Genomic DNA, 22,690 nt, shown 5'->3' with positions numbered 1-22,690 from the left:
TATTGAAGAATAGGATTTTCTTAATTTTTCTTAGTTCTTTTGGCTATCAATACAATATTTCCACGTGCCTCTTCATTTCCAGTTTCAACATCAACAGTGTCTTTATCATCTTCATTATTGTTTTCGTAGATATCGACTAAACTCTCAAAGAATTCCTCGTTGATCAAATTAAAACCATTTTCAGTTTCCTTAACGGCCGCTGTGTACTCATCGATATAGTTTTCACCAATCGATACGGTTCTGCCAATTTTTATATATGGTCCGGTTTCATCGTTCATTGCAGGCCATTCTGGGACATTGGGAGCAGATGGCTTACCAGTGGCAGCAAAGGAAGTCCAAAATGCTACCATGCGTTTAGCGATCTTAATGTCGCGATTCGAGTTGAGTAAGAGATATCGAGGCCAAGGGAACAAGTAAAGGTTGTCGTCGGTTAGGGATACGCCTAATTCGAACGGCATCTCATTCATATCGTTATCAGCATTCTCAGACGATGTATAACGATTTAATTCGCCATCATAGTCAAACGAGTATAGATAAGTACTGTTGGGTAATTTTTGTGCGTTACCTTGCAGGGCCAATAAAACTGGATTTTTAAAGGCAATAGTACTGCACAGCTAGAAATTTAAATGATATTTCGTTGAATATAATGAGAATTCGATTTCACGGCACACAGTAACTGAAATGTGTAGACCACTGCTAAATATTGTATGAACAATAACTTACATCAATTAAACCAGGAGTCATGGCGTGGAAAGTACCATTTTTTATTATTTCTGGAGTAAATACTTCTTCTTTGGCATATTTCTTCCAAGCGTCAGTGGGATCAGCTCCATTGGTTTGTGATATAATGAGATTTATGTAATCCATGCCATTCATAGTATCATCGACAATAGTTTCGTTGAAATTATCTGTATAAATATCTGAATAAAAATGTGTAAATATATGTACATAAATAACGTATGTACAAATGAATGTAGGTATGAGGAAATTAATGGAAACTTGAGATTTTACCTCTTAATATAAAAGTGCCACCATTCTTAACACTACCACCCATTGTGGGATAGGCTTTGAAATTTCCAGATGTTAGTATTTTAGCGGGGAATTGAGGCAAAATGCCAGAAGGACCACCGACAACAAATTGTACAGCACCAAATGAACCCACTTCTTGAGTTGATTTGGAAGAACTGTGTGTATTAAAGGCCTCCAACAATTCAGTAGCATTCAATTTGCGCAAACATTTATTCAATGAATTAACTTTGTTGACATTTGTGCAGCCTGCAATTTTACCAATATCCCTAGCTGATGGCAAGGGATTATCGGTAACAAAAGCTGGAGATAACGCGGAGGCCGAATGATAAATTACACGGTGGAAAAGACCTTCCGGTACGACTGGACTCATGGTTAAAACATTGATTAGAGCTGCACCAGCAACTTGTCCAAACAATGTGACACGCGTGGGATCACCGCCAAATGTCGTAATATGATCTTGTATCCACTGCAATGCTAATATAACATCTTTAACTCCAGCATTTCCAGAAATATCCTCTGACATAGTTGACAAAAAGCCGAAAGGACCCAAGCGATAGCGTACAGAAACCAAAACAACGTCTTCTTCCAAAAGATAACCTGGGGCAGCTTCTATGCTACTACCATCATATAAGAAATCACCATGAACATAAACCATAACGGGAGCATTGCCATTAACCTAAACCAAAGAAATCACACATACATATTCATATAAACTTAGATATTAAATTTCATAACTTACGGATTTCGTATTTACGGTCAATCTTAAACAATCTTCAACATTTATATTTTTCGAATTTAACGTTTCAAAACCGTACAAATCCTGCAGGGAGGGACACCCATGATGGGGTTTATCCGCATTTAATACACTAGTCCAGGGAGCAACAGGCACAGGTGCCTTAAATCTCAATGAGCCGGAGGGAGCCTTGGCATAGGGAATATCCAAGAACTGCAAAATAGTTTTACCACTCCATTCTGATTTAAAAGTACGTCCTTTCACCGATCCCAATCCCGGTATTAATTGAGTAGCATCATCTTTGATTTTCTTTAACGGTTTCTCTTGTCTATTCTTATTGACTTTAATAGGAATTTTAGTAACTTTGTTTCCCTTTTGTTTATTATTTTGTGGTTTATTTAATTGTTGTTGTTGGGCTTTTTGAGAACCACGTTTCCATTTGTTTTGCTGTCTTTGAGCATCTGCGCACAAACTAAAGATCACCAGGATCAATAAAATGAAGTATAAAACCCTAATTTTCAACATCTTATAGGTTGAAAGACTTAATTTCAACTAACTATATGCCAAAAATTATGCCGTCCAAGAAACCTCTTTGCAGACAACGTAAAGAATAGATATATTTTTTATTAATGTGTCCAAAATGAATAGAGAGATGAATATGATAATTTATGTTTTTGTCTACTGATCGCCTACGGTTGTTGTTAAGCATGTTCTTACTTAAATTAGGTCAATCAACCAAAACGTTGATTCTGCTTTAAAGCTTAAGGGCAAATCTTTAATAACAATAATATAGAAGAGATATAACAAAAGCCACCACATACATAAATATTGATTTTTGCAAGAACACATTAGCAATTCTAATTCATTACAAAAAAAAAGACGTTACAAAATATAATTATTAAAACTGCTAGCTTTATTTTTCGAAAAAGTGGCATGGAAAAAAATAAGTTTTCTCATATTTATTTTACATAAACCAAAACGTTACGAATTAGAAAATACTATTAATTTCACTTTCATACAAATACTGCGATATCGTCCACCTATTCCACCCCTTTGCTTCTTCAACGTAGATGGCAACTAGATACGTAACTGTGTGCCAAAAACAGAGATTACCAAAACTAAAACTGTCATTGTATTGGTGAGAGAGCTACCCAGCAAACATAATGTCAAACACTTAACATAAGAACAAAATAAAGAATGTTTAGATTTAGAATTTTTGCCAGATATAACGAATTTATTAAATGAATGTAATTTAAATTTTAAGGAAATAAAAGAATATACATTATACGGCCGAAATTCTCTCAAATTTTTTATTTATTTCTGACTTTGTTGTTTTGTGTTCAATTGTAATTGAAACGCGTGTGTTTGATATCTTCGTCCAAAAACCAACCAACAACAATGCTTAATGAATTTCTGAAAAAATGAGACATTTGTTATCAGCGTTGCCACTCATAAAATATTTTTCCTACCAAATTTCTAATTAAATACTACCAAAACCTACCAAATTTAAAATATTTGAGAAATGCTATATTGATTCGTTTCAAAATTAATAGTTAACTAAAAATTATATTATTGCTGCTATAAAATTACCCAGATTAAGAAAGATATTTAATAACACTACAATCATAAATATGTTAAAATCGTTCAGTTTTCGAGATTTTATTTTTGAGTCGATTTAACGATGTCCTTCCATGCGTCTGTCTAGCTGGTTGTCCATGTATTTCACATAGCCCCCATATAAATGTCCTCCAGAAATAAGACATTATCCTTTATGACGGATAATGGCTTGATTTATATAGATATTAAATAACATTTACCTGACTAAACTAAATCACCCCTATCGTGAAAAACATGTGAAATTTATGTTCCCATGAAATATCCATTTCCCTCGAAGGTAAAATTGCTATCATGATATTCCCCTAAACTTTTCATTCACAATAGTTGATTTTGTTCGTAACAGCTGTCTATTGTTTACAAAATTTCATCTAAAAATTTCACAACATGGGAAATTTTTCACGTGAACAGAGTTGATGAACGAGAAATGGGAAAAGGGAACATATTTCATGTGAAATGTTGATTCGCGATAGGGGTGAATATTTAAGAAAATGATATCTTCATATTTTGCAAATATGTAGTTTTATTATTTTGGCTTAATACCTATAAGTAGTTTTTTCGTTATTATTTTAATTCTTTTGTTCTTAAAAATACTTATGTATTCAGAAATATCGTAGCCTACCAAAATACGACAAATATCGGAACAAACCAACCAAACTACCAAAAGTCAATTTGTTAACTTGAAACTACCAATTTTGGTCCTATTGGACCAAAGCGGCAACGCTGTTTGTTATGCTCTTTTAAAGAGAATAAGAATATAATAATAATAATCAAAATTTTTTTTTTGTTAATTTTCACAACCAATAATTCTGTATATCAGCTGTTACCTAGTTTGCATCTAGCATTGCAAAGTTGCTTAAAATACCGCTCACTGTCAATGACAATATATTTGCAATAACAAACAGTTGCAACTTAAAACGCACCAAACACTGAATACCGCTAGTGGATACCGCTTATGTGTGTTGTTCATCTGCACAATTGTGCTATGAAATGACAATCCCTGGCCAAAAACATAAGTCTTGTCAAAAATCTAATTCATGAGAAAGTATTGCATGTACACTAAAGGGTTGCACAAGCACATTCATTTGCTACTCAAGACATTCACCAGCACAACAGTTACTTCAGATCGTTGGGTATTTATTTACAAAACGAATGAGTGTGAATGAGGAACAATAACAACCAACGACAGAACAAAACAACAGAGTATAGAATGAGAGACAGTATATGACAATGAGAGTAAATATACACCGAGTTAATGGTATATGATTTCAGGTCACAATGAAGCAGTGCACACCGAGTTTTTTGTATTATTAAATGTTCGTGTGTATGAGTGCAAACATAATGATAAATACCCCTGTCGGACTTTTATGAGCTGACTCAAAATCAAGTTGACTTATTGCTAACTCATTTACAACTAACTTCTGAAGTAACTCAATATTGATGCAGAGATGAGCTATTTGTTTTTTAAAACATCTGACTTCTTCTCGATAAGTATTCAACTAACTTTTGACTCCCTCAAAGCTGATGCAGAAATCAACAAACATTAAAGAGAGTAGCGAGATTAAATAGCAACATAACTGCAAAATTCTGCATAGATGAGCTATTTTATTATAACAACTGACTTCATCTCGATAAGTATTAAGCTAACTTCTGACTCACTCAAAGCTGATGCAGAAATAGACAAGCATTAAAGAGAGTAAAAAGCAAATAAGAAAAAATAAGTTCTTTATTTTTTTCTTCATGATCATGACAGTTAAAACTGTATATATTTTTGTTTTGTTTATATTTTTAATCAGTTTGTATAGAAATTTGAGGTGGACCACATACGCAAACGGCTTACAAATTTCGCTTTTTATTAATTTCAGCACATTTCTAATTACTTTGTCTGGTTTCTTCTACATTATCTCGAACTGCATCTATTAAATGATACGATAAGTAGAAAATGAACGTAGTCACTCGAAAGTACAATCTAATATATAAAAAGAAGTGTACACTTTGATGTCAATACTAACTGCGGAAACGGGTTGAGCGATTTCAACCAAAATTTCAGAGTACTTAGATTTTCCTATATATTCAGCGAAAAAATTAAAACCAACCAAATTAATATTAAAATTTAAAATAAAACAATGATAAAAAAAATTCAGCTAACCACAAGCTAGCTCATTGTGAGTTAGCTTGTGGTTAGCTGAAACTTATGTAGAATGACTTATTTAAATTAACTATAAGTTAACTTGTAAAACCTAATCATTAATTAGTCAGTTCATAGCTAACTTATAGTGCCCTCATACTTTATGTGCCACAAGCTAACTCATAATGAGTTAGCTTGTGGTTAGCTGAAACTTATGCATAGTGAGTGAGTACTGACTCGCTGTGATGACACTACATGGAAAAACTGAATAGGGATTTACAAGGGAAATGAGCTAGTTTTTTAGTCACCTGTGACTCATTTCTGATTGACCATTAGCTAGTTTTAAGTTAACTCAAAGTCCGACTGGGACCCAGTTGGCCAGAGTCATAGACGAAATTTTCGTCGATGTTGTCTTCAGGACATTTTATAATTTGTCGTCAATACAATGCCAAGTTTAAATCAAAGTAGCATGTGTTGTCGTGTTCGAAGCTCCAATTTCAATAAACTTGTATTGAATAAAATATTATTGAGGACAAAGTGAGCGACAAGTGAATGCATTTTGACCTGTATCAAGCCACATCCTCGACAAGATGAGCGACAAAGTCTCACCTTATCGTCAGTAAAACTGCTGTGAGGACAAAATTATCTATAATTGCATGCATTTTGACGTCTTTCAAACTATATTGACGAACAGATGAGCGACGAAGTCTTAAACACTTCTTCATTTAAACCAGGGAAAGGCAACCTATACTATTGCATTTTACGACTGTATTAGTTATACACTCTCTCCGCTCTCACCTCGAATCGGTGTTGCCAGTAAACTTTCGTCTCTTTTCCCCAATTAAAAATGTAAAATCTCATATTGTTCATCATACATCTTCAAAAGTTGGGACATTTTTTTTTCACTGGCAACGCTGATTCTTAAATTGTGCGATAAAAAAACGATACACAACCTGCTTGTTTGAGTTCTCAAGCTAGACCACAGAATATACAGAAGTGTCAAATTTGACGTTTAAAAAACGCCAAATCAGATGTTAGGGCAGTTCTCATAAAAAGAGATAGCAATATATTTTGTACTACAATATCAGTGATGTGTTAAAGCAAAACGCTATATACAACACGAATTTGGTAGACAAAGAAATGTGAACAAAACAAACAAATAAATTTGAAAGACAATTTTTTCGTAGTCTGTGGCACAAAATTTTTTAAAATGGAAAATTATAAAAATGTGTGTATTGTTTACGTGTAAATTTAAATGAAACAAAATTCTTGGTTGTTTTTTACATTTGCAAAATAAAACTCCACATGTACAATGGCAATTAAAAGTGAAATATTACAAAAATAAATGATTGCATCAAACTAAATCATAAAGAAATTGAATTATTGCGGCAGAAAATTAAGACTAAAACAAAATGAAAAGGGCAGTTACTAAAAATGAAACAAATATAGAACTATATTATTTTCTGTTTCGTGACGCCTCTGTATACTTTGTGAGCTAGACTGATTAAAAGTTGTTTATTTCTCCACAATGCGTGTGTACACGTACGTAAGAGAAGAGTAAATGAAAAACGCGGCGCCCATGTTTTGCCTTTCCCTGATTTAAACCAAAGTAAATTAATAAAGTAGCGACAGTACTACAACAAATATAACATTTACAAAAACCACAAGCAATTTTGTTTTGCTTGTTGCCTGTTGTTGTTTTTGCTTTTGGGCTTGTTGTATTTTTCGCCACAACAACCACAAGTGGTGAATTGACAGTTCAGACCAAAGTAAAAAAAATAGTCAGCTGTTCTACTGAGTCTACTTTATTAATTTACTTTGATTTAAACATTTAAAAATGCAAAATAGCGGGACTTTAACAGAAAATAAGAAAACAAAACAAACTGACATGAGAAGTCGTGTTTATAGTCGTCGATGACAACTTTAACCACATTGTCACCCATATGATCATCAACGACAATGTGCATGATAATGTTGCTCACATTGTCATGTACGATTTAAGTGCCCTTTGTTCGAAAAAGTCGTCAACGATTTGTATGGGCTGTCGCCTACGTGTCGTCTAGGATTTAACATTGTCGTGTACGCATCGTCGACGTTGTCTTGAAGACATGGCCAACTGGGTAAGAACGTTAGGCCGCGGTAAAATCACTAGTTCGGTACTGTCTCCTAGAACTGCTGGGGTGAAGCAGGTCATTCAGTGTAGACCAGTGATGTTCATCCCATACAACAATTGTTTAAAAAATTTAAACACATTTGTTACGCTCTTTTAAAGAGCGTAATAAATGTCTCATTTTTCAGAAATTCAATAAGCATTGTTGTTGGTTGGTTTTTGGATGAAGCATAGCAAACACACGCGTTTCAATTACAATTGAACACAAAAAAACAAAGTTAAAAATAAATAAAAAATTGTAAGTATTTCGGCCGTATAATGTATATTCTTTCATTTCCTTAAAATTTAAATTATATTCATTTAATAAATTGGTTTTATTTGACAAAAATTATAAATTTAAACTTTCTTCATTTTGTTATTATTTTAAGTGTTTGACATTCAGCCCAATTATGAATAAAAAATTCCGCGGGAGTTTGTTCCCCGGGAGTTTTTTCTCATTGAAATTGAATAGGAAAAATGAGAAAAGAGAAAAAACTCCTGCGGAATTTTTATTCATAATTGGGCTGATTATGTTTGCTGGGTAGCTCTCTCACCAAATATCTTCATTTTTATTTTTGAACATCACTGGTGTAGACGACAAAATGAATGTGCAGCCCTCTAATGTACACTCAGGTCTCGTTTTATGCGATAGACGCGTTCCAAAAAAATCGCATAAATTGAATTCGCATAAAACGATACTCTAGCTTCATATACAATTTAATGATTCGTTCCAAAATTCTGAAAAACCGCATAAATTCTAATTTTGATTAAAAATCCAAAGCAAAATCGCATAAAAAAATCAACAAAAATATATTTATTTCATTTACTTACCCCCAGTAACACGAAGGCTGGTTATGTGTTAACTAATAGTTATACTGACAGTTTTCATACAAAAATAATTTTAACCGACAGTATAACTATTAGTTAAGGCATAACCAGGCTTCGTGTTAATGGGGGTTAAACAGTAAAAACAAAAATCCTTTAAAAAAAATAAAAAAAATAAACATTAATAACAGAAAATTATCAAAAAAATAAACTAAAACATTTTTTAAGGAAATTCTGTAAATATGTATGATCAATCAGAATGACTGAATAATTGTCGGCATAGTTTAGGAATTGGTTCAACGTCACTGTCATCACTAGATGATATAATCATGTCATCATATTGTAAAATATCATTTTCATCACTAGAATTTAAAAAAAATATCTAAAATTTTAAAATCTGTTAAAATTCCAAAAAAATCGTTAACCGCATAAATTTGAATTCGCATAAAAAAAAATCCGCATAAAACGAGACCTGAGTGTATTTTGTTATTGTGTGAGAAGAGAGCAAATTTGTTTAATGTTTTCATTAACATTTCTCTCGTTCCGTTCTGTGTTTATTCTATGGTTTCCAATTTGTGGGGGGAGGGGTTTAAATAAAGTAAATTTTATTTTAAATTTTTCTTTTTTTCCTTTTTTATATTAAAATTTTTCAGTTTTTTCACCCGTCTGGATTCGCGCCTGTTGCGAGGAAAAAAAATTAGCAACTGTGAAAAATGTTTTAGTGGTTCTTGTACTTATTTATTATTTTCAATATAAATATCAATCGATATTTTAAGTAAAACACAAATGACTTTAAATGCACCAAAACAATTTTTAATTGAAAATCAAATTGAAAACCAATTTTATTAGTATTGACATTGACATTTTTGAGAAAACTTTAATTTTATATAACAAAATGTAAATAAAAAAGTCAAAGAAAAATCAATCGCCAATTCATTTTTGAATCCATATGTATGGATCTAACGTTTATTTGATTGTTATTTTACTATTTTTGTTTCTTGAGTTTTGCATATTAGGTTGAAGGGGTAGGGAGGGGCTGTTTAGGTAAGAGAGAATAAACTTATAAAAGCTGGAGAAATACAAAGTTAATTATGTTTGGTTAATAATTAATTAAATAAATTAATAATAATTTTGTTTAGTTTTGTGGTTGGTTTGATTTGTTTAAAGTTTATTTTAGTTTTGTAGAGTTTAGAGAGAAATTTATTTACGTTGTTTTTTTTTAATTAAATGACATTTTAAGTTTAAAAATGAAGAGTAGGTTGGTTGGTTTGGTTTTTATTAAGTTTTACTTCGTTTATTTTGTGTATGCATCGTCTGTCTATGTGTTTATTTTTGTTAAAAGCCTTCAAACATTAAATTTCGCTCAAAACAAACTGTATTCTGTGTGCTTGTCTTACAAATTCTATACATCTATACTGCTAGCTAGTTATTCTTGTAATGGACATCGGCCTGCCTATTCTACGTCCATCGTTGAATCATCTGGTACACTGTTGGAGTGCGCCGATTTGTCGGCATCTGATTTGCTAGCATTTTCACCGTTTTGTTGTTCAGCTCCACCTGTGTTTTCTTTGGCTGGTGCGGGCTTCGATGCTGGTTTTGGTTTAGGACGATTGATCACCGAATTAACGCAGGTGTTGACAGTCAGTACTTCGTTGCGTATATCGGCTGCCTTTACAGGGCTATCTGCGGTTCTTGGCGTCTGAGCGAATTTAGCCATATTGGTGTCAAGCCATTTTTGGGCCTTTTCAGCATGTTCGGCTATGTTAATGAATTCGGTTTCAGTTAAATGGTCGTATCTGGGAGATCCCTTCTTGAACTCATTGACGGCAGCGCGAGCATTGTTGATGGCGTGCTTAAGCTCTTCAAACACTCTTGGGCATAGTTCGAAGTCGCTGGCTCTATCTTTGATGGGGTTGGTTTGATTGTGCAACGCTTTGAGTTTATCAACATAAGTATCACGATCACAATCTTCTCCATCCTCATACAACCAGTTCTCCAGTTCATTAAGTTGTGAGCAGATGGCTTCACGCTCACTTTCTACCACAAAACTTTCCAGAGGTCCGCCCTAAAAATAAATATATCCCCGATCATAATACATAAACTATAAGCTATCCACAAATTGTATGCATACCTGTAATTTGTTACGCATTTCATAAACAAATTCTTCCAAAGCATTTTTAGCATCAATGCGCTGAGTTTCCTTGGCATCATTGGTTACCATCTTAGCCTCCTGTTGAATTAAGTTACTCAAATCATTTGGCGAATGTCCATGTGTATGGAAATCCATGGGCAATTCAATTAATTTCGCTGATTTCTTTTTCTTTTCGGAACCCTAGAAGTAATAGAGTAAATAAATGTTTGTATTAGCCACTGCAAATTAAATTAAAGTAAAATAAAAAGAAATAGGAAATTTGAAAATGAGTTGTTGTTAGTTTGACATTATTACTCAACAACTTAGCTCAGCTCAACTCAACTCAACAATCAACAAAAGCCTACAAGTAACCCTGAGTAATGCTAAATAAACACAAAAAAAAAACAAATGAACGAACCTTAAAATTCACAAAACAAAAACAAGTGCAAAAAGTTAAACATTCTAAAAGCAAACAAACATATGTATGTATGTTATTTGTATTTAAGAAAGGAGTGATTGCAATATAGAAAATTGAAAAATAAACTTATCTTAGAGACTGTGTGCGTGTGAGAGTGTATGTGTATGTGATTGAACATGGATTAATAAATTAATTAAGTTTAATGACAAGGTGGAGTTGTTTGTTACTCAAGGGTAGGCTTGTGAGCGGTTTCCTTCTTTAGTCTAAAACAAAGAAGTTGCCATTATATTTATGTAGAGATAGATTTACACATGTTCGGTTCAACAAATTTCCAATTTCTTTTTCTTTTGCTTTGTATGTTTTTATATTGCATTTCATTCTTAAGAGGAAGTGTATTTAAGGTCTTAATAATAAATAAAAAGCGTTAGAGAGAATGTGAAAACGTACCGCAGTAAACCAGCCCTTGACCCGTTGAGCCCACCCTTGTCCTTGTCCAGGCGATGAGGCTGTTGTATTATTATCATCCTCATAATCATAAAAAGCCTACGAGAGTGTGTGTAAGTGGTTCATGGACCATCATCAATGATGAAAATAAGATGTGATTCGAAACGAGAAGCCAAGAAGACAACAAAAACAGAAAAATCAAATTTCAAAATTGATGATTTACGTTTTTTTTTCTTATGTTTGCAATTACACACAATTAATGAAGAACGAACGACAACCAATTATGTATGTGCAAAATGGTTAAGATGCGCAACTTAAAACTTAATAACAGGAATGGAGATATTAAGGTAGGGAAACAAGTACATAATACAAATTAAATTGAAACCAAATGAAACAAAGAGGAAAGGGTTAGTTTACAAAAAATAAAACATTAATATCCGAAATAAACTACATTTTACATTTAAAAAAATGACCGCCCGCAGCGAAATGTTTCTAAAACATGGAACGTAAAATTTAAAAAAAAAAAACTGAATGGTGTGACAACAGAGAGCACTTGGATACTAAAGACTACAACAAAATGTATCGAATTGTATCATCATTACTTTCAGACTGTTTTTAAAACGCATACCTCTTGTGATACATCCATTGGTTCGCCAGTATTTGGTGGTTGACCTTCAACGGCAGCCGGCTGTTCAGCATTTGATTGTTGCTCTGATGGTTGAGGGGTGGCTGGTTCTTCCGGCTCCTTCTTGTCGACCAATGAGGCACTCGAAATCAAGACAATACCATGGTGATTGATTCTAACTTTCACCTTGACCTCGGAATATTCTCCCTTATCGTTGGGCTTGACATCCTTGATGGTCCAGCGACCGATTGTGGGATCTGGATAAGGAACGGCTTGGGCATACTGCACTGTCATAGTGAATGGCTCTTTGCGGTTCAGAGTCAACAGACGACTGAATGGAGCCGCGTGGAAAACGGGGAACACCTCGATACCACCTCCGGGAAGAGTACCTTCACCATCCCAAGTGACTTTGACGGCGTAGTTCTGAATATCAGTAACACCAAATTCTCGTACACGTACAGCTGGCGACATTATGGCGCACTGTAAGGCAGCTCCACGGGAAACTGACTCGTCTTGGTTCAATGTTGTGCTGGCCGTCTTACCAAAGACCAGTTCGATTAAATGCTTGATAGCAGGAATGCGAGTGCTTCCGCCCACAACTTCCACCGAGTGAATATCATCCAGGGTGAGTTTTGACTCCGCCAACATCTTTCTAAATGTGGCCTCCACCCGTTTGAAAACGGGAGCGCACAACTCTTCCATCTGCGCACGTTGCATGCTCGACGAAACATCAATATCTTCCATGAAACACTCAATGCTGAGGGGCAGTTTAGTGCTGTTGGCTGACATTTGCTTCTTCAGCTTTTCAATTTCGGTAATAAGACGCAACCAAGAACGAGCATTTGTTTTAGCATTAATCTTGTAGCGGTCATTGAATTCCTTAGCAAAATGATCGCCTAGAGCACAATCTATGTCCCGACCACCCACTTGATCCCAACTACTGGCCAGCATTTTAAGTTTGCCCTTTGTAAAGGCACACGCACTGACCTGCAGTGATGAGTGGCCACAGTCGACAAATACGACATTACGTGGCTTATCTTCGGGCAAGTCCTGCTTATAGAAACCATACGACAAAGCCGTAGCTGTGGTCTCATTCATCAGACGCAATACATTGAGACCGGCAATCTGGGCAGCATCAAGTACAGCCTTACGTTCAGCGTTCGTGAAGTACACGGGACAAGTAATAACACAATCGTTAACCTAAAACCAAACAAACAAACCATTTAATATTAGTCTTCTACAGTACCTCTTACTCTCGTATCTTACCTGGGCGCCTAACGCATGGGCAGATGTCTCTTTTAACTTGGTGAACAACATTGCGGTCAACTGTTCAGGTGTGAAAGATTGTTCCTGATCCAAATAATTTACACGGAAGCCGATACTGCCATCTGGCAATGCCTCGACTTTTGTTGGAATGCTGCTGAGTTCACGTTGAACATGGGGATCGTTAAATTTACGCCCCAATAAACGTTTAAATCCACTCACTGTGTTTTTCATATTTGTGACTTGTTGATTTCTGGCGGCCACACCAATAATACGCTTCTTTCCATCGAACGCTACACATGATCTATGATCAAATAGAGAATAACAACAACACATGTATAATAAGAGACTTGTTAATAAAATGTATGATTTTTCAAATCACGGCCAAAAAAAAAAAAAAACAAAATAAATCTAGAAAAAATTACGTCATAACAAATTTGGTCAGAAGATAAGAATGAAGGTAATGTTTGAACAAGTAATTGACTCATTCATCTTTTTAATAGTGTGTTTAATAAGTATTTGTCTGTTGATATGTGAATGTTTAATCCTAACAGCTGCTCACGTAACACTCAATTTCTATCAAATATCGAATAAAAATTTCCGAATTAGAATTGGTCCTCACTTTTTGAACGATTTTTTTTTAAGAAATTAATAGTAGGTATCTATTACTACGTTTATACGCACGGCTTATTCACAAATAAAAATATAGCATTTAGAAAAATTAGCCGCATAAACAGTGAATTAATTTTTTATTTGCGAATAGCTAACTCACGAAAACAATTCCTGATTAACGACAATATTTGCAAATAAGATTTTAAGCATTGCCATATGTTTTAACGTTTTTAGTTTATTAACGGCCATTCTCACAATGTACGATTAAAAGTTAACGTGAACTTTAACCGCAAGTTAGGCTAATTTGAATTTCACAATGTACGATTAATTCTTAATTGACACTATTTAACAACAAAGTTGCTGTTAAATATAACCGAACAAATTTCGCCGGTTAGCATCTTAATTGTAAGAAATATAATAAAAGAACATGGAAAAACATTTATATTTTTGTAATATTTATAATTTTTAAAAGTGTAAAGCGAAGAAAAGTAAATTTTGCACGGGGTGATCCATATACCACCCGGATATTGCACTTACAAACCAAACAACAAATGTGCACTTTTGCTTGTTGGTTTTCAGTAATTGTTGTTCAGTTTGTTCTGTAAATTTTACAGTTAGGTACCTTAATATTTTTGAGTTTTATACGTTTTTTTATTATACCACTAAGAAAACACAAACTATTATTTTTTATGCCGTCTTTTAGACAATTTTTTATATTTCAATCTTTCATTACACTATTTTTCGTAAACAAATGTATGCATTATTGCCATACTTTCTACTGAATGCTTTGGTTAAGTAATCAAATGATGGTGAAACGTAAATCGGTAACCGTTGGTTAAATGGTCCCCGTTAAACAAACCGACAGTTAGTTAATTTCCCGGTTAAAATTAAATAATCGTACATTGTGAAAATGGCCGTAAGACGTTTTTAAAATATTTCATTGTGTTTTTGCATTAATTGGATTGCAAGACAAATATGAATTTTAGTTTCTAAATTTTTGCATTTAAAAAAATATAAAATTTATCATATTTTGTTCAAAAACATTACTACCAAATTATTAGTAGTATATGTACATTTCAAAAATAATTTAGTTATCAAAATACATTAATTCGTCACATAATTTACCGGTGGATGACTATTTTTATTGTGTACTTTTCGATTTTCTTTGCCAATAACTCATCATACAATTAGAATAGTATTAGAAGAATAAATATAACACCCACTTTTAAAAATCTATATACAGTGACGGACAATACAATAGAATCACTACATATAAATTTAAGTAAATCATTAAAACTACAGAATTTAGTTCAAAAATTTAAATTATTTCAATATATATTAATGCCTATGGTGTACACAAAAAATAAATAAAACTAAGGCCCCGATTACCGTTTACAACAGTTGTATTTTAGTGTTGTATTTCTTAAAATGCAAATGTAAATCATGGTCTCATTTTAAAAAATACAACTGTTGTAAACGGTAATAGGGCCTAAAATAAAAAATGAACACATTCTTATGTTAAAAACTATGACAAATATAAAAAAACTAAATTAGATACGCGACATTAAAATAGAATCAATCAGTCTAATACTTATAAAAATTAAAGAACATCTTAAAAACGCATCGTTTTCCTAATATTTTGTTGCATAACCATTATTTTTGATAACAGCATCACATCTTTTTGGCATTGAATTTACCAATCGTTCGCATGTAGAACGAGGAATAGCGTACCAGATTTCCTGAATTTTTTGCCATAATTCTTCCTTGTTTTTCACTTTTTCAGGTCCAAGTTTATCTTTGACTATTTTCCACAGGTTTTCGATAGGATTTAAGTCAGGGGATTGCGAGGGCCACTCCATAATATCAATTTTGTTATCTGAAAACCACATTTTCGCAAGACCTGAAGTGTGCTTTGGGTCGTTATCTTGTTGGAATACCCATTTTAAGGGCATACTCCATTCTGCATGTGGCTTCATAACATTTTCCAAAATATTCACGTACAGGTGCTTATCCATATTTTCCTTAATCCAGTAAATTGGACCAACGCCATACCAAGAGAAGCATTCCACCATGTTTGAACGTCTTTGTTGTATACCGAGGATCTAATTCAGCATTTTTGGACGTCTGACCCATGTTTTACCATCCGTCCACAGCACATTTGGCCACTTTTTTTATAGTTTCCGAGCCACACCAATCCTTATGTTCTTTGGCAAATTTCTTTCTTGCTGCCACGTGCTTTTTAGTGAGCATAGGAACTTTTCTTGAAGTTCTGCCATGCAGACCACCATCCACCAATCTTCTTTGAACAGTTCTTGTGGATACTTCACAACCAACCTCCTTCCGGATTGCGTCAGCGGACTTAAATGGATCTCGTTTGGATATTATAACAATTAAATTATCTTCATGATGACTAGTTTTTCGTGGGTTTCCTATGGAACGTGGCGGCTTGCGGATGGATAACGCATTGAAAACAAATTTCTGGGATCGTCCTACTAATTTAGCAATTTCACGTTGAGATCGGCCGGAACAACTTAAATTTTTAATAATTTTCCTTTCTTCTTCAGTGCAATGTTTGGCGCGACCCATTTTTTGATAAATATTTTATTACCGACAGCTAATATTTAATAATAACTATTAAAATATTTTCTCATTAACAAAAAAATCCAAAAATGAAAAGTCAAAGCCAACTTTTAATTTAATTTTTTAAATGTGATTCTATTTATTGTCGCAATGTATTCAGCAAAATTTACGTTTCATATCATTTAATTTGAAAAGTAACAATGTTATTAATATTGTAATAAGTTGTAATTGTAAGCGTTGACCACATAGACAAAATTCAAAGGCAAAATAAAAATAGAGTTTAATATATTATATATAAATCATAGTTTTATATGAAATATTGGTAGTGATTCTATTGTAATGTCCTTCACTGTATATTAGAGTGGTTCAAAAATGTATGAAAAACACAAATTTTTACCAAAAGTATTAGAAAATTTTGCCCATAAGATTCGGTTAAACATGATTTATAATAAAATATTTATATGTTTTTGTCGCTAGAATTCAACAATAAAAGAAAACCCCTGAAGAAGTTTGAAACAAACAAACGAAACGTTGGGTAAATAATAATAAAAATGAAAATACTTTGATTTTTATTTACACATTTGGTAACAAATGATTGACCATAAATAGCCCGTAAGATTGGAATCTTAAAAACTAAAATTGTCAACATCATTGGTCATAAATAGAAAACTAGAAAATTAACTATCGGAGGGCCCGCCGAAGAGAGGAGGTGAAACGAAAAATAACATCATGACGACAAAAATAAGTATGGAAAGTTTCTTCGAGAAAATTAGGAACAAATACAACATTCATACTAGCAGCTTACTGAAGAAATATAGCAGAGAGATGGAGAGATTGGCTAAATTGATGGAGAGAACAACATTTTTACAAGAATGCAGACACATGGGAATCATACCAACACATGTAAGAAACAGTACAAGAACATTAAAACAATTAGTTACAACAAAAACATCACGGATAGACATAGAGAAAATAGAGACAAACTTACACGCAAAGTTATTGAACATAGAGATAAAAGATACACATACAAACACAACATATACAAGATCAGAGATCAGAAAGATTGAAAAGGAGATGAAAAATACACTTGACAAAATGGAACTTACGAAATTCAAGAACCAACAGTGGGATAAATTTTACAATATCAGATCGAGGATAAAACTTACACATTCAATGAAGATGACGAAATTGAAACACGAGAAGTTTGAGAAACTGAACCTCGTATACAATGACGACTGGTTTATTAACCACACGAGTATAGAGTTTGAAATGGAACATAAATGGTTATTATCACTGGGGAACAAGTTTGCAATACCAGTAGATAGAAAGAATTTCACACCTATACCGCTTATAGCTGACATGGAACAATGGGTTCAGGGTATAAAAGATGATACAGAAAAGGACATAACGCGATCGAAAATAGCGAACAGAATTGCATACTTCAAAAGGAATCTTAGGAATACGGAGAAAGATAAATTTATACTGAGTATATACGAGGTCACCAGGAACTTCATTAAGAAACACGAGAAGGACATAATTATAACTACGGCAGACAAGGGGAATAAAACTGTGATATTATATAGGAGAGATTATATGGAGAAAATGTACCAACTATTAGATGACAAAAGCACATACAGGAAAATTGAAATTGACCCAACAACTAGTCTTCAGAAAAGGAACAATAACTTAATTACACAATTGGGAAAAGATGGGTACATTACCAGATACGAGAAATTCAACATGACGACACAAACGGCAGCAGCACCTGAGTTATATGGACTGCCAAAGATACACAAAGACGGAATACCACTTCGACCGATATCTGCATCCATGAAGGTACCGTGTTACAGTCTTTCGAAGTATATTGGAACAATTTTGAGGAATATTGTGTCGCCCAAATACAATATACAAAATTCAGTAGAATTAAAACGAAAACTGGAAAGCGTCTCATTGGAAAATGACGATATTATGGTCTCTTTTGACGTGGTATCATTATTCACTAATATACCGATTCACTTGGCTATAAGGAATATACTTGACAAATGGAAAACACTTAAGGAACACACGGCAATACCAAGGCAAACATTTTTGAAAATTCTTCAGTTTTGTTTAACTGATAATAACTATCTCACTTTTGACAATAAATTTTACCATCAAACATATGGTATGCCAATGGGAAACCCCCTATCGCCAACAATTGCAAATATTGTACTTGACACACTACTGGACGATGTAATTGACGAATTAAGGGCTAATAATATAGAGATTAAGTTTATCACTAAGTATGTGGATGACTTGTTTGCGATTATAAGGAAATCGGACGAAGAGAAGATATTAAAAACAATGAACGTTTATCACAATAAGATACAATTTACAATAGAACGCGAGAAGAATATGTCAATACCGTATCTGGACATCAATATCATCAAGGATAATGGAAGAATAAGGACAAATTGGTACACGAAACCCACATCTTCAGGTAGAATGGTTAACTTCAACTCTACACAACCATTGAAAATGAAGATAAGTACAGCGACGAATTTAATAAGGAAAGTATTACAGATAAGTGATGTTGAATACAGGAAAACCAATATTAATAGAATAAGAAAAATACTTACAAAGAATAGTTACCCAACATATATGACGAACAATTTAATCAACAAAGTACTAAAATATGAAAAACAGCAGAAAAATCCAAACACTGAGGAGGAAAAAGTTTTTTACAGTGTACCATTTATTCCCAAACTAACGGAGACAAAAACAATGAAGAGAATGATCACAGAGAAAACAACAACAATAGCTTACAAATCAAATATGACACTGAGGCATCTATTTACAAACAACAAAACAAAAATTGACAAACTTAAGAGTGATAATGTGGTCTATGAGATAAAATGTGACGGTAATGAAAGGGAGAGATGTAACTTGGTTTACATTGGTACGACAAAGAGAATGTTGGGGACGAGAGTTAATGAACACAAAACAGATATTGAAAAAGGAAAAATAACGACGGCATTATCTCTGCACGTAAAGGAGTGCAATCATAAGATGGATTTTGACAATATTAAGATATTGGACAGAGAACAAAAAGAGAACAAACGATACACTCTTGAAAGCTTAAGAATACAACAAAAAATACACAATACAATGAACACGAAAGAGGACAAGGATAACACAAAACTGCAATATTCCGCTGCAATATTTAATTATTAAATCAGTTGAAGTTCTGTGATATTAGTATTAAGTTTGACTTATAGTATATGTTTGTGTTGTAATGATTATTTATTTATTTATTAATTCTGTGTCGTGAAGTCCAGTTTTTTAAATAATAAGTTAATTGACAATGTAAACAATAGAATTTCGTAAGTTGAACTGTGATATCTTAAGTTTTTCAATGATTTATAATAAAATATTTATATGTTTTTGTCGCTAGAATTCAACAATAAAAGAAAACCCCTGAAGAAGTTTGAAACAAACAAACGAAACGTTGGGTAAATAATAATAAAAATGAAAATACTTTGATTTTTATTTACACATTTGGTAACAAATGATTGACCATAAATAGCCCGTAAGATTGGAATCTTAAAAACTAAAATTTGCCGTTATGTTTTACAAAATTACCACGTTTTATTTTTTAAATCAAAACATAATTAAAATGCTAATTTTACGAATGCTAACCTATCAATTAATTAAAACTTTCATATATTTTTTATGTTGACATCTATTAATGCCACTAAAATTATTGAAATGAAATAAGGCTTTTAAAATTTCAGTTAAATAGGTACCTATAAAAACTAAAAGCTAATGTAAAGCCGGCGTTTTTAGAAAACTGCAATCAGTTGTGGTGACACTGCGGCATTATGAAATAAAATTTAATTGGAACTTTACCTAGCGTTTACACATGCAAGTAACAGTTCGAAAAACACAATACATACATACTTTTGCACTAACACAATCACACATGCAGCCACTTGCAGCTCACTGCCTACTGAATTTAGGTGGACAGTGATTTTCGACACTTTCATACAAGTGATGACAAATAGAGTTGCCAATAAATAGCTTTTAAAAAATTTATCAGAAGGTGGTAAAATAATAATTATATTTTTAACTTATTTTATGTATTTTTGTAAAAGAAAATAGTACAAATGACCACTAATGCTTATCGTTTTCGTAAAAATAGCAATTTCATTAGTTTTAATAAATAAAATTGTTACTAATATCTATAAAACATTTTCCCCAGAAATTTTTATATTTGAATATCATGGTAACACTTTATTGTTATGAATAAAAATAATAAAATTTGGTTTCAAGCCGCAAATGGACTTAAAAATAACAAATGCTGATATATAAAAGGTTTATTTATCGAATTAGCTGTAATATTCTTATATTTGTGGCATTTTGAAGACATCATTCTCCTTCGCTAACATTTACAAAATGAACTTTTACTTGCATGTGTAAACGCTCAAGCAACTTGTAGACATTTCGATGTATTTTCGACATTTTCGATAATAATACGTATTATCAACTTTCATCAATCTACTTGCATGTGTAAACGCAGCGTTAATGTGTTGTTAGTATGTATGGCAACAGAATTAATATTACCAGCTGTCATTGAAAAATCAATAAATTCCACAAACTTAAACTTCTGGAACTTTATAGAATATTAAAAATATTAAATTTATTTCTATGCAAAGCCATATTTAGAGTACAAATTAAAAAAAAAAAAAACATTTTTATGAAAATTTTAATTTATCTAGTTTTATTTTTACTTGTATGAAGTATTAATACATATATGTACATCATTCTTAAATTGTTGTAATGTCCAATTCTGTAGTTGTATATTTTTTGTTGTTTTTCTTTTCTATAACTATACTCTTTTCAGTAGTCGAAAAAGAGAACGAAAGGAAATCAGAAAAAGTAAATTCTAACCTCACTTTTTTGGAATTTGTAATGCTTAATCACTATTTCTAGTTTTTTTTTGTAAATTTTATGATTAAATTAAAAAGAATATTATAGAATTTGAATGTACTTACGGGGTTGCTCTTAAGCTATAATCATTAGCCAAAGTCTCGATACCACCAGCCTTTGCGGCGGCTATGTAGCAAGACTCATTTCCAAAATCAATACCAATCACAGACATTTTTTCTGCTACTAATTCTTTCCTTTAATTTTTAATGCAAAACTATTACGAGTTTATCTTGCTGTTTCCTTTTTACTTATGACCAAAATCACAAACTTCCAGAAATTCTGTAAGGAAAATATAAAAAAATATCAGGTTTTATTTTCATTGAACAATCGTATTCACACGTCATAGAACAATTTTTTTTTATGTTAATTTTATTTCAAGATTCCAGAAAATTCTTTGTAAACAAAAAAAAAACTATTATAATACATTATATTACACAAAAATTAACAAAAAAAATAAAATAATTTTGCACATGGAAAATATTCCGTAACTTCGAATAAGGTAACTACATTTTAATTATCTGGTTCAAGATGCGTTTTTATTAACAGTTTTATAAAACAGACGTTTAATATAAATGTGTATAGTTTGGTTTTCACTTTGGTTATTTCAATTTAATAATAATTTTTTTTTAATAAAATGTATGTATGTACCTTTACTTTTTTTAATTAAAAAGCGGAAATTTCTTTCGAGTTGTTTTCTTGAACGCGTTTCTCTTTCAACTGTGCCGTTTTTCTTTTCTTATGAATTTTCTAGAAATTTTTGACGTTTATTTTGTTTGTTAATTCGTCGCAGAAACACAATTAGGTAGTTGGCAAGGCGTATTTAACAAGGTGACAGCAGTGGCGAATTGAAATAAATACAGGCGAATTCACTTATTTTTTATATATAGAGTTTGACATACGGACGTACGGGCGAATATTTTGTATATATGTAGTTTGACATTTGTGCGAGCTATTTCTATAATCAGCTGTGCTGCCGATGGCACCTTACAAGGCGAATCTATAGAAGGTGACGACAGAAGAACAGCTGTTTATTTTTTTTATTCAGTTGTTTAGACAAGTGAACTGTCAATTCACTTATGTTTGTTGTGGCGAAAAATACAACAAACCCAAAAGCAAAAACAACCACAGGCAACTTTGACAGTTCACTTACCTTTTTACAAAAACAAAGTAC

The 22,690-nt window shown here is 32.6% G+C and overlaps 2 protein-coding genes across 3 annotated transcripts; both read right to left on the bottom strand.

Moving 5' to 3' along the window:
* Nucleotides 1–20: 20 nt before the first annotated feature.
* Nucleotides 21–2,287, bottom strand: LOC135955764 (glutactin). Its single transcript, XM_065506122.1, has 4 exons — nucleotides 1,769–2,287; nucleotides 1,012–1,705; nucleotides 724–920; nucleotides 21–614 (listed from the first exon to the last, which is right to left on the bottom strand). The coding sequence occupies exons 1-4, from the start codon at nucleotides 2,285–2,287 to the stop codon at nucleotides 21–23; spliced, it is 2,004 nt and encodes a 667-aa protein (XP_065362194.1).
* A 7,123-nt stretch (nucleotides 2,288–9,410) lies between these two features.
* Hsc70Cb (heat shock protein 70Cb) lies at nucleotides 9,411–22,247 on the bottom strand. Of its 2 annotated transcripts, XM_065506188.1 has the most exons (7): nucleotides 22,168–22,247; nucleotides 21,585–21,798; nucleotides 13,363–13,663; nucleotides 12,100–13,296; nucleotides 11,475–11,570; nucleotides 10,610–10,810; nucleotides 9,411–10,543 (listed from the first exon to the last, which is right to left on the bottom strand). In XM_065506188.1, the coding sequence occupies exons 2-7, from the start codon at nucleotides 21,689–21,691 to the stop codon at nucleotides 9,932–9,934; spliced, it is 2,514 nt and encodes an 837-aa protein (XP_065362260.1). In that variant the 5' UTR covers nucleotides 21,692–21,798; nucleotides 22,168–22,247; the 3' UTR covers nucleotides 9,411–9,931. The 2 variants fall into 2 exon arrangements, with proteins under 2 accessions (XP_065362260.1, XP_065362261.1); XM_065506189.1 differs by lacking the exon at nucleotides 11,475–11,570 and having other exon boundaries at nucleotides 22,168–22,243.
* Between the last annotated feature and the right edge of the window lie 443 nt (nucleotides 22,248–22,690).

This window comes from Calliphora vicina, chromosome 3, assembly GCF_958450345.1.
Source record: "Calliphora vicina chromosome 3, idCalVici1.1, whole genome shotgun sequence".
In the NCBI taxonomy this organism is placed as follows: Eukaryota; Metazoa; Arthropoda; class Insecta; order Diptera; family Calliphoridae; genus Calliphora; species Calliphora vicina.
The sequence above is the reverse complement of the archived record's forward strand: the minus strand, read 5'-3'. Positions and strand labels throughout refer to the sequence as shown.